The sequence below is a fragment of the Siphateles boraxobius genome, unplaced genomic scaffold (genome assembly GCF_051911475.1).
Source record: "Siphateles boraxobius isolate OS27281-9 unplaced genomic scaffold, OSU_SipBor_1 32, whole genome shotgun sequence".
NCBI lineage: Eukaryota > Metazoa > Chordata > Actinopteri > Cypriniformes > Leuciscidae > Siphateles > Siphateles boraxobius.
In genome coordinates this window covers 4,207,247-4,219,877 of record NW_027508942.1, presented here as the reverse complement: position 1 = coordinate 4,219,877, position 12,631 = coordinate 4,207,247, and the positions used below count along the sequence as shown (strand labels likewise).

General features: G+C 39.4%; 1 protein-coding gene across 1 annotated transcript in view; it reads right to left on the bottom strand.

Moving 5' to 3' along the window:
- plch1 (phospholipase C, eta 1) overlaps positions 1–12,631 on the bottom strand; it is an 87,434-nt gene that overhangs the window by 70,031 nt on the left and 4,772 nt on the right. Inside the window, exon 2 of the mRNA XM_077194615.1 lies at positions 9,247–9,358. Within this exon, the coding sequence (XP_077050730.1) occupies positions 9,247–9,325 (79 nt within the window). The 5' untranslated portion in view covers positions 9,326–9,358. The remainder of the gene's footprint in view (positions 1–9,246; positions 9,359–12,631) is intronic.

Sequence of the window (12,631 nt, the reverse complement as noted above, 5' to 3'; positions counted from 1 at the left end):
GAGAGAGATTTGAAGGAAGACTGTAGAAAGAGAGATGACTGAGAGACATTACAAAAGAGAAAAGGTTAGAGGAATATCACTAGAAAAAGAAGGTTTATGATCAGGCAAGAACTTTAGGACCCGCGTTAATATTAGAAAGGTTTTCCAGCACTGGAGTGACCAAAGCAGGAAGGCCTGAAAACATGCGTCGCACTACTACGTGAGTAATACTGGTTTTGCTATGTTTCACAGAAACAAAATATGCTGTTATTGTAATGTTAGCTCTAGTAACAGGACTATTTTCAGTGGCATTGTTTGTCTGAAGCTGCAGGCAACTAACAACCAACACTTGCTTGTATATACTCTTGTTTATTTTTTGTTCTTCCTTGTCGTTCGTTCATCATCTTCGCTTTATTTTGCTTGGCTTCAGCTATGATAAAGAGAAATGCATGTTCATGCATTTCAGGGGCGGAGCAATGAAGGGAGGCGCGTGTTTGTTTGGGTTGATTTCAATGTTTCTCAGAAATCGCTAACTGCGCCTTTAAGATTGTGTTTTAAAATTGACAAAATTACACTAAAATCTACACAGACAGAATGGAGGAAAGGCAGGGAGCAATGACAGCACACACTGAAAAATAATTGTTAGACTAAATCTAAATCTATTAAGTTGAATTAACTATTGAATGTAAAAAAGATGACAACGATAAAATAAAATCAATGTTTAGTATGAGCAACTGCAAATATTAAACAACAAGAACTTGCGATGTAACGTTTGGTGGTAACGGGTGAGCATGGTGCTGAGCATGCTCAGTTTGATCACTGAAGAATTGATTGAACTTGAATAATTTGTGATTTTGGTCAAAGCATGTGGACTTATGATGACTTAAATGTTTGTTATTAGATGTTTTAGCTTAATGTAGAGTTTTGGATTATATTTTGCTGTAAAAGTTGTTTCACCGTTAGCATGATTAGTGTTCTCCTTAGTGAAGTATATACTTGTTATGGTACATTAAAGTAACTCAATATAACCTTCTCAGTTTGCTCAACAAACTGATACACAAGACAAACTAAGCAAGTTTTGTGTCACTATCATGGTAGTTTGGATCCACAAATAAAAACATATTTTTTTAGTTTACAGAACTTATAGGAAAGGAAAAGAAAGGAAAGGATGTACGTAGGTGAGGTCTGAAAATAAAGGGAATACTGCAGTGAATCACTATCTGAGAGGAAAAGCACATTTTTTACATGAAAGACCTATTTTCTCTTTGCGGGGGAGTAGCAAACAGTCACTGCAGTCAAAAACATACATAAACTCACAAACCGTATGAGAGCAACCTGTTGGCATAATATTGCCTATCAAAGAGAATCCTTCCCCACAGTCTCCAAAGGAATCATTTAAGTAACTTCGGGTTACAAAAATTGCAGAAAAGCACAGAAGGAATGGTTCACTCCCTCATAAACACATTTACGGTTCATTATATCAAGCATCATCTCAGACTGGTGCAATAATAGCAAGGGATATTACAATAGCCCTCAAATGTAACACTATACAACCACAATTGTCTTGGTTTTGAAATCATTTAGAACTGCTGGTGTCTAAAGCAAGAACTTAAGCAACACATAAATCTGTGCAATCTTGGATTGCATTTTATATAATTAGGCCTACTAGTAATACCAAAATCGCTGTCAGATACCTAAAATATTAACTAACCCCATTCTAATAAAGAAGACTTTTAAGGCTGGGGTAAAAATCCCATTCCATTTTACTGCTCCAAAAATACAGATGGAAAATGCTCTTCATGATGGAGCGTAATGGTTTTAATACAATTAGTATCACAAAGAGACAGAACGCTAATTATAAAATCAGAGCATTAAGTTTCACAGCTTGGGAGCTAAATAGATGGCAATCATTCAATTAGCCAAAGCCTGTAGATTCGTGTTTTGGAGCAGCTTCCCACAGAGGAACAGCATTCCGGTGCAGAACCCTGGACAGCTCTTCTCAGACAGCACTGGAAGTCATGCATGCGCAAACCCAAGACCAGCACAAAGACACTAACACACGGGCTACGTTTGTCATGTTTAGCTGCATCATATGAGACTTAATCTAACATCTAATTGGTTAGACTGAATAAAGTGCCTTAATACCGAGGGCGCAATTGCATAACGTGCACACACATGCCAAAAAATAAATAAATTATGTGATTGATATTTCAACATCGTAATGCATGACTCACCCTTCTCAAAACTGATATTTTTTAAAACTTCCAGCTCCGCCATTATAGTTGATAACAGGTAAACACTGCATTAAGACCGAATATGTGCGGCGATCAGAACACAAGACGCGCGCTTCGGAATGCAGGTGTCACTGCACTCTTTCATTAAACATATCTGAAATATCACACCCTTCATCGGGAATTTCCAATGCAGTTACGTTTTAATAATCAGTTCCTGGCTGTGCATTTTAAAGAAATCATATAAAGATATCCATTTGATGCATGTAATCAAAGCGCGCGGAAAGGAGCTCTCCAATCTCAGTGAGGCGCGCGCGCGCTCCTCTTCTCTCACTCGCGCTCGTTCCGCCTCATTCACAGTGACTCTGATCTCTGCACATATTATTCTCGTGCTGGAGGGAGGAGGAAATATGAGGGGAGGTGGGTGTTAGGAAGGTTATGAAGGCGATTAAGGTGTCAGACTTTCTTATCATTCAAACTAAACGCACATTACTGGAGGGGTCGTGGTTCACCTGAGGCGCATGTCAGTTTGTCTGGAAGTTAAAGGGGATTGTTAACACAAAAACCCTGTCGTTCCCTCAAGGCCTTCCAAACCCGTATGACGTTCTTTCTGTCATGGAGATTGTTCACTCAAGCATCATTCACTTCCATTACCTCTTTTTCCAAATAATGGTCTCTAAGACTGCCATTCTGCTCCACTTCTCCTTCTCTATCCCATAAAAGAAAGTCATACCAGCCTGGAACAACATGAGAGTGAATATATAACTGACTTTTCATTTGGCTTGTATTTGACGTTCTTCAGCTAAATGTAAGGCAAACTGGGTTACTTTTTGGCCGTGATTTCACAAAAAAAATGCTGGGTTGTTTTTAACCCATGTTTGGGTTAAATATGGACAAAGACAATTTTATAAAAAAAATTATACCTACAGTTGGGTTTGTCCATATCTGACTCAAACATGAGTTGAAACAACCCAACATTTTTTTAGAGTGTTATAAAAAATGTCCCAATTTAATTGACATCACCCTATTTTTCAGGTTTTTGAGAAAAAAAAACATTAAAATACCATCTGATTTAGTTTTAACTCACGTTTCTGTGATAATAAATGAACTTTCTCATCACATCATTGCAGATGAATGCGCATTGACGCAAGCTTCAGAGCTATTAAGCGGAAGGTTTCTAAAAGATTAATGTATTTTTCAATCTATGTGCTAGAATGATGCTACTGACAGTGAGAGGAAATATGATGTGAGAGACGTATGAATTACACATCAACACATAATGGCACTACAGTACACAATTACCACAACTGTCAAAAAAAGAGATAAATATTTCTTTCAAATGCTTGACTTAAAAGCACAGTTCACCCAAAAATATCCTGTCATTATTTACTCATCCCCATGCGAAACACAAACAGATGTTTTGTAGAATGTTCAAAAGCTCCAAAACGGAACAAAAAATCTATTTGACAAAACAAAAGTGTGACAGCCACGATCACCATATGTTTTTGCTGAATGGAAACAAGCAGTGTGAACATTCTGCAAAAACTCTCCGTTTTTTGTTCTACAGAAGAAAGAAAGTCAAAGGTGTGTAAATAATGCAGAATGTATTTATATTCTTTTAACGGCACCTTTTCACAGTAATTAAATTTGCTGTAATATCTGACAAACTTTAAAATCATTGATTACGGTTGTATCCCATTTATTCCATTGAAATGTTTACATCTACTAAGGATCCCATCATGGCAGCACAACAGGAGCAGCTGCCATTACATCACACTCAGACTAAATGGCTGTTAATATGCCCCTATTATGATATTGTAAATGTTGCTAATTTGTTTTACATGTCTCCTACATTAGTTTACATGCATCCAATGCCAAAAAACACTTTAATTTGATAAAGAATTCAGTCATTCTAAACCCTGCCTTTCCAAGAGCCTCCACTTCTCTGGTCAGATGTTCCAGTCTGTTGTGATTGGTCTACTCTGCTCTGATTGGTCAGATGTTCCAGTCTGTTGTGATTGGTCTACTCTGCTCTGATTGGCCAGATGTTCCAGTCTGTTGTGATTGGTCTACTCTGCTCTGATTGGTCAGATGTTCCAGTCTGTTGTGATTGGTCTACTCTGCTCTGATTGGTCAGATGTTCCAATCTGTTGTGATTGGTCTACTCTGCTCTGATTGGTCAGATGTTCCAGTCTGTTGTGATTGGTCTACTCTGCTCTGATTGGTCAGATGTTCCAGTCTGTTGTGATTGGTCTACTCTGCTCTGATTGGTCAGATGTTCCAGTCTGTTGTGATTGGTCTACTCTGCTCTGATTGGTCAGATGTTCCAGTCTGTTGTGATTGGTCTACTCTGCTCTGATTGGTCAGATGTTCCAGTCTGTTGTGATTGGTCTACTCTGCTCTGATTGGTCAGATGTTCCAGTCTGTTGTGATTGGTCTACTCTGCTCTGATTGGTCAGATGTTCCAGTCTGTTGTGATTGGTCCACTCTGCTCTGATTGGTCAGATGTTCCAGTCTGTTGTGATTGGTCTACTCTGCTCTGATTGGTCAGATGTTCCAGTCTGTTGTGATTGGTCTACTCTGCTCTGATTGGTCAGATGTTCCAGTCTGTTGTGATTGGTCTACTCTGCTCTGATTGGTCAGATGTTCCAGTCTGTTGTGATTGGTCTACTCTGCTCTGATTGGTCAGATGTTCCAGTCTGCTCTGATTGGTCAGATGTTCCTGTCTGTTGTGATTGGTCTACTCTGCTCTGATTAGTCAGAGGTTCCAGTCTGTTGTGATTGGTCTACTCTGCTCTGATTGGTCAGATGTTCCAGTCTGTTGTGATTGGTCTACTCTGCTCTGATTGGTCAGATGTTCCAGTCTGTTGTGATTGGTCTACTCTGCTCTGATTAGTCAGATGTTTCAGTCTGTTGTGATTGGTCTACTCTGCTCTGATTGGTCAGATGTTCCAGTCTGTTGTGATTGGTCTACTCTGCTCTGATTGGTCAGATGTTCCAGTCTGTTGTGATTGGTCTACTCTGCTCTGATTGGTCAGATGTTCCAGTCTGTTGTGATTGGTCTACTCTGCTCTGATTGGTCAGATGTTCCAGTCTGTTGTGATTGGTCTACTCTGCTCTGATTGGTCAGATGTTCCTGTCTGTTGTGATTGGTCTACTCTGCTCTGATTGGTCAGATGTTTCAGTCTGTTGTGATTGGTCTACTCTGCTCTGATTGGTCAGATGTTCCAGTCTGTTGTGATTGGTCTACTCTGCTCTGATTGGTCAGATGTTCCAGTCTGTTGTGATTGGTCTACTCTGCTCTGATTGGTCAGATGTTCCTGTCTGTTGTGATTGGTCTACTCTGCTCTGATTGGTCAGATGTTCCAGTCTGTTGTGATTGGTCTACTCTGCTCTGATTGGTCAGATGTTCCAGTCTGTTGTGATTGGTCTACTCTGCTCTGATTGGTCAGATGTTCCAGTCTGCTCTGATTGGTCAGATGTTCCAGTCTGTTGTGATTGGTCTACTCTGCTCTGATTGGTCAGATGTTCCAGTCTGTTGTGATTGGTCTACTCTGCTCTGATTGGTCAGATGTTCCAGTCTGTTGTGATTGGTCTACTCTGCTCTGATTGGTCAGATGTTCCAGTCTGTTGTGATTGGTCTACTCTGCTCTGATTGGTCAGATGTTCCAGTCTGTTGTGATTGGTCTACTCTGCTCTGATTGGTCAGATGTTCCAGTCTGTTGTGATTGGTCTACTCTGCTCTGATTGGTCAGATGTTCCAGTCTGTTGTGATTGGTCTACTCTGCTCTGATTGGTCAGATGTTCCAGTCTGTTGTGATTGGTCTACTCTGCTCTGATTGGTCAGATGTTTCAGTCTGTTGTGATTGGTCTACTCTGCTCTGATTGGTCAGATGTTCCAGTCTGTTGTGATTGGTCTACTCTGCTCTGATTGGTCAGATGTTCCAGTCTGTTGTGATTGGTCTACTCTGCTCTGATTGGTCAGATGTTCCAGTCTGTTGTGATTGGTCTACTCTGCTCTGATTGGTCAGATGTTCCAGTCTGTTGTGATTGGTCTACTCTGCTCTGATTAGTCAGATGTTCAAGTCTGTTGTGATTGGTCTACTCTGCTCTGATTGGTCAGATGTTCCAGTCTGTTGTGATTGGTCTACTCTGCTCTGATTGGTCAGATGGCCCAGTCTGTTGTGATTGGTTAAATCTGCTCTGCTCAGATGGCCCAGTCTGTTGTGATTGGTCTACTCTGCTCTGATTGGTCAGATGGCTCAGTCTGTTGTGATTGGTCTACTCTGCTCTGATTGGTCAGATGTTCCAGTCTGTTGTGATTGGTAAAATCTGCTCTGATTGGTCAGATGTTCCAGTCTGTTGTGATTGGTCTACTCTGCTCTGATTGGTCAGATGTTCCAGTCTGTTGTGATTGGTAAAATCTGCTCTGATTGATCAGATGTTCCAGTCTGTTGTGATTGGTGTATGTCAGAAACAAAATGCTTGTTACCATATCTGAATTTCAGCTCTTCCTCAGTGCTTGTATACACAGTGATACGAACAGCAATGATGGCGTTGTTTTTATTGCATCAATGGCAACACGAGTCCTCATCCTTAAGAAGTTTATGCAAAGTGGATTTGCAGCGTAAAACAGCATCTTCTCAACATATTGACAACCAACATGTTGCTTCTCAGCTACAACTAGAGTGTTTGAGTGCGAGGCAAAGTAGACATTGAATCGATTCTTTCTTTTAGAAGACAATACGTTTATTTGTTGTGCACTTTGCAGACCTTTTACATTAACAAACAGCTATATTACACACAGCATGAAAGGTAATATTCGCAAAAGTATAATAGGGGCACTTTAAATATGCTCAGTGATGTACCAACATGCTCACTCAGTGTTTCAATTGGCGAGCACATCGCTGTGAAGCCTATGTCACACTCATCCAACACACCACATCAGTGACAGATGGAAATAAAGCAAGGCTCGATCTCATCGCCGATTCCTTAGAGGGTTTCATATTCACAGCATGTAAATAAGCAGAATATGCTTCTCATCTCCAGACTGTGTGTGTGTGTGTGTGTGTGTGTGTGTGTGTGTGTGTGTGTGTGTGTGTGTGTGTGTGTGTGTGTGTGTGTGTGTGTCTTACTACCCTTAAAGTGCTAAATGTCAAAGAACAACTGAAAAACAAAATCTAAGCAATAAACCAAGAAACCAATAAAATTCCCTGGAATAGATAGTAGTAAATCCCGATATATGTAGAGTGATGCAGGTGTTCCCAGAGCTGTAAAGTGGTTTGTAATGAAGCTGATCCGATCAATATCATCTGAAAATGTTATGTCAGGACAATGTTAAGTTTCCCGACCTGCTATATTCATGTATTGAGTGGCAAGAAAATGTAGTTTGAGGTCTGATCACTATCAAATTAGGCTGGATGCATTACTGGGGGTATCTTAGCACTAATCAATTTATACACTGACACACGACACAAGCAGCTCTCGCTTTTATTATACACTACCTGAATCACATAATACCTCTAGTATTTTCCAATAATCCACTTTAACTTGATTTTCACTTAATCTTTACTCATTTTTCTCTCTTTCATTGTCATTTCCTCAGTATTGCGCTAGCCTTCTGAGACAAATGTGCAAGCAAATGACAATGAAACAGCGAGAGCGAGAGACAGTCTGAGAGGGAGAAACTGGAAACCAAGGCAATATAAAGAAGGACCTGTGGAATTGGGAAGGAAACACAGGTTTCATAAGATTAAATCACTTGCTTTTTTATTTTCCAGGCAGGTTGATCCATCTCTGGATGCAGGAGCAGTGAAAACGTTTAAAGAAAGAGGGTAAATTACTGCAGCGGTTCAGCAGGAGCCAGACAAAAAGCTCCCTTCAGACTCAGACAGACAGACGTCTGCAGTTCACATCATGCATCAACTACCCAGACACTAGACAACAATCCTGCCTCGCTCAGAGGAATTAACACATCACATGCCACCACATCTCGGTCTGGTCAATATATGGCACTGGGATATGGGTATGGTAGGTCTACTTAAGCATTTACTCAGATTATAATGATCTCGAAAGGCGTCACTGTACAGTAAATTTGGTGATGGTACATATACTGTACAGAGAGATTATAGCTAAAGCAAACCCAATCTATATATAAACTCAATCATCTAATGTGCCTGCCATCAGCAAAATATTTTAAGCATTACACTTGTTACAATTGTTGCTTATAAATGAATTACATTATATACACAACGCTTACACAAGCATGGTTCTTGTTTTGAACTTTCAAAAGATTCTTATCAAATAATCTTGAATTATTATTATTATTATTTTTTTTTTTACAAATCTCAGATCTCAGACTTTTGAACAGTAGTGTATTAATCTATAGAAGTTCCACGACTTTCACATGACATTTTAAAATGTCATTAACTTTCATGGGAAAATATATTATCATATTCATTAAAGTTTCTATTTAATTCCCAGGCCTGAAAATCCTAACATAATAAAAAAAAAATGTAAAAAATTAAATGACACGAAAAGTCACCCAAAAATCTGATCAACATACAAAGATCTGAGGTCTATAGCATGAGGCATAACCTTTAGCATTTAATAATGAGAGTTTATTTCCAGGCTTATTTCCAAATTCTTTCATTCTTTAAACTATCTGTAGTGATTTGTACAAGGAACTGTTGTAATATTTCTGTCAAGCTGTCAGTTTTGTGTTCAGTGATGTGGCCTTGGGGACACAGTCCCATTTAAACAAATGCCATCAAGTCAACAAGGACTGATCTCCTTTCCTTTGTGTACCGTAGGCAATTCCCAAACACTTTATCATCCTCGTGATGTGAGAGACAGCACCACCTTGTGTATACCAGTCCCTGTTGTATTTGACGGTCAAGCAATCAAAGATCACCTTTCACATTTCCTGAGATTTGGAACAGAACTCATTTTAACCTATATGACCATGAAAAGTCTGATTTAGTTCTGTATGACAATACAGCATTGCGATATATCCATCATATAGGCATGAACCTACCGTGGAAGATGCTGTTGTCAGTCAGAAAATGACGGCAATACTGTGGACTTCCGTGCTTGTCCATCTTCCTGTAACTCATGATGGGATCCGGGAAGGATAGAGAGAGGAATATCTGTAATACAGAATACGTTATTACATATACAATATGGCTTATCAAACAGTATTACATGTTTATGAGAATATGCATGATGACACTCATATGATTGTAAATGTTTTGACCCATGTGCAATAGGTTGATGTTTAGTTTGAAGCCTGATCACACACACACACACGCACGCACGCACACACACACACGCACGCACGCACGCACGCACGCACGCACGCACGCACGCACGCACGCACGCACGCACGCACGCACGCACGCACGCACGCACGCACGCACACACACACACACACACACACACACACACACACACACACACACACACATGAGATGGGTAGAAAGATATTTGAGAGGAATGAAGGTGCCCTGAGGTAGTTTAATACACATCTACTACAATTATAAATGCAGAATACATTAAAGGTGTGAAACGATACGCTGTTTTTAAAGATGAAAAACTGTGGTGTAAAGTTATGTGCAGTGCCACCTCTCTAATCTTCAAGAGTTTTCATCTAGAATTGATTTAAAACAGAAGACTTGCAAAACAATGAGGACCTTCTGACCTGAAGGATATAATTACTCTGTCCTCATGTGGTCTTCACCCTTAAACCAGAGATATTTAAGTGGGAACAGATGGATCATTCAAAAGAAAGAAGACATTAATTGGAGAAATTGTAATGCTCAATACAGCGGCTGGAGGTAGGGGTGGGCGATATGGCAAAAATATATAATTTTCATCATTTTTTTATTATCACGATCTTATCATAATTCTATGTCATGTTGGTTTTTAACAGTACAGTCATATTTTAAAAATGTACCCTTACAAGGGGACTGTCACAGATACGGGGGCTGTAATCAAGTGCCAGACGACGGAGATGACAAAGAAGACTTTAATCCAAGGATACGCATGAAAAGGTACAAGCACATACCACACTCTAAATAATACAAGACAAGGAACAGACTGAAACAGGCCTTAAAGGGATAGTTCACCCAAAAATGAAAATTCTGTCAGTAATTACTCTCCCTCATGTTGTTCAACCCCGTAAGACCTTCGTTCATCTTCGGAACATGAATTAAGATATTAATGAATTAAGATATCACTCCTCCATAGGCTTCTAAGGGATTGACACTTGCCAGCCCTGAAAAGTTATTAAAGATATCGTTAAAATAGTCCAAGTGACTACAGTGGCTCAATCTTAAGTTTATCAAACGACGAGAATACTTTTTCTGCGCAAAAAAAAACAAAAAAAACAACAACTTTATTTCAACTATTCATTTCCTTCTCTGTGGGCCTCGAGTCAGTTCACTAGTGTGATTGCGTAGAGCTACGTCACACGTAGCCTCACTATTGGCCGACGCTGGTCATGTGTGTGATGCGTGTGACGTAGGACACTGTAGGACATTAGACTATTTTAACGATGTCTTTAATAACTTTTAGTGGAACAAGTTTCAATCCCTTAGAAGACTATGGTGGAGTGATCCAGAGTAATTAATGACAGAATTTTAATTTTTGGGTGAACTATCCCTTTAAGTACATAGCAAACAAGAGGAACTAATGAGACTAATTAACACAACACACCTGAAACGAGGAACCTAATTAATTAGTAACAAACAGGAATCAGAGGAGAACTGATAGACTAGAAGATGAACAAACTCAGACATGAACAGAACAACAAATCAACAAACATAACCCTGACAGTAACAAAAATGCAAATTACAAACAATAGGACAAATACAATTTAAGGTACAAGGTTTTATTTCTCAGCTACAGTAGGTGTATTTAACAGTAGCATTCAAGAATGAAATTGAATAAACAAATGTAAAAATACACTGATTCTTATCAAATTATACAGAAGTTAATCAGTCAAGAGCAACGAGAGATTTCTGCTGTCTTTTGTTGTTTGATTAATGCCTGTTACAGACTGTGTGGATCTAATAAACTTGTATGTAGACTGTACAATGATGACACCTATTGAATCATAGGCTACGTTAGTAGAGTATAAAAGAATAAAACGTCATCAGGATGCGCTAGTGGTGAAAAAATAGAGCAAGATCAAACGCACTTGTGGTTTTTATGTGCGCTGAAAAAAGAGGGGAATATGGATGCGATCATGGCAAGGGAAAAGAGGCCAACTTGGCTTTTCAATCTTGCAAATGGAGTTTGAGGAAAGTAGTTTTAAATTTTAGCGCATTTTCGCGTTGATCAATCCGCCATTTCATGTTGCATTTGTATTGGCTCATCAGTAGATGAGGTCGTAGCAGCAAACACATTGTGAGATGATCATGCTGAATCTCTGACACTGACAGAATATCATCACAGGCTTTCTTTGGTCACAAGACCGTCTTTAAACCTCTCTCACTGCAGGGTAGCCACGAACAAGGTAAATAAAAATAATAAATATATTAAAAAATTTACTACTTTTACTCCCCGTCACCTTTCCAAACCACCAAAAGACCTTACAACTGAGAAACTACTTTCAGTAAGGATGACAAAGCCATATTGCTATGAATAATTTATCAGACCCCTAAAACTGCCAGTTTAAACCTAAAGATGAATTGCCGCTCACACAGATAAAATATAATACAATGCACTTTGGTGCTACCCATAATTCAGAGGTGGAATAAAGAGCCTGTGGAACTATATCATAACAGAAACCATCCCCACTAACTAACGCCCCCCACAAAGTCTATGTGTTTGACCCGGTGGCCTCAGTCTGCACTCATTTCCTGACACAAGCTGAAATCAGACACTAACAGGAGCCCACGGGGTCTCGCTTTTCCCCAACTTTCTCCCTCAGGATGTTCCCATAAATCACAAGCAGACAAACACGCAACAGGTGCTGCTGGAACAAGACCTAGCAGAGGTAACGGAACGAAGATGTATATGAAATACGGTTAGTTTGAAATGTATAATTCTATACTATACTGCATGGGAGGTATGTTAAAGGGATATTACACCCAAAAATTTACTCCCAGATGGTATCGGACTTTATATGGTGCAGGGATCATGTATTTTTGTAGGCCAACCTGGAAGTCTCCCTCGACAAGAACCAAAGATTCGTTTTTTTTCCATTGGCTTTTGGATTATTGCAGAAAATAAGGTCTTTGACTAATAGGGGTGTAGCGATTCCCTCATGTCATGATTTGAGACATATCCCGATACTGAACTCACGATACAATATTATTGCGATACTCCAAGACATTTGGTAAAATGTTAATAAAAAGATTACTGTTGATTAAAATGGTAAATTTGGTATTAAATTGTGGGTGTAAATGAATAGACTT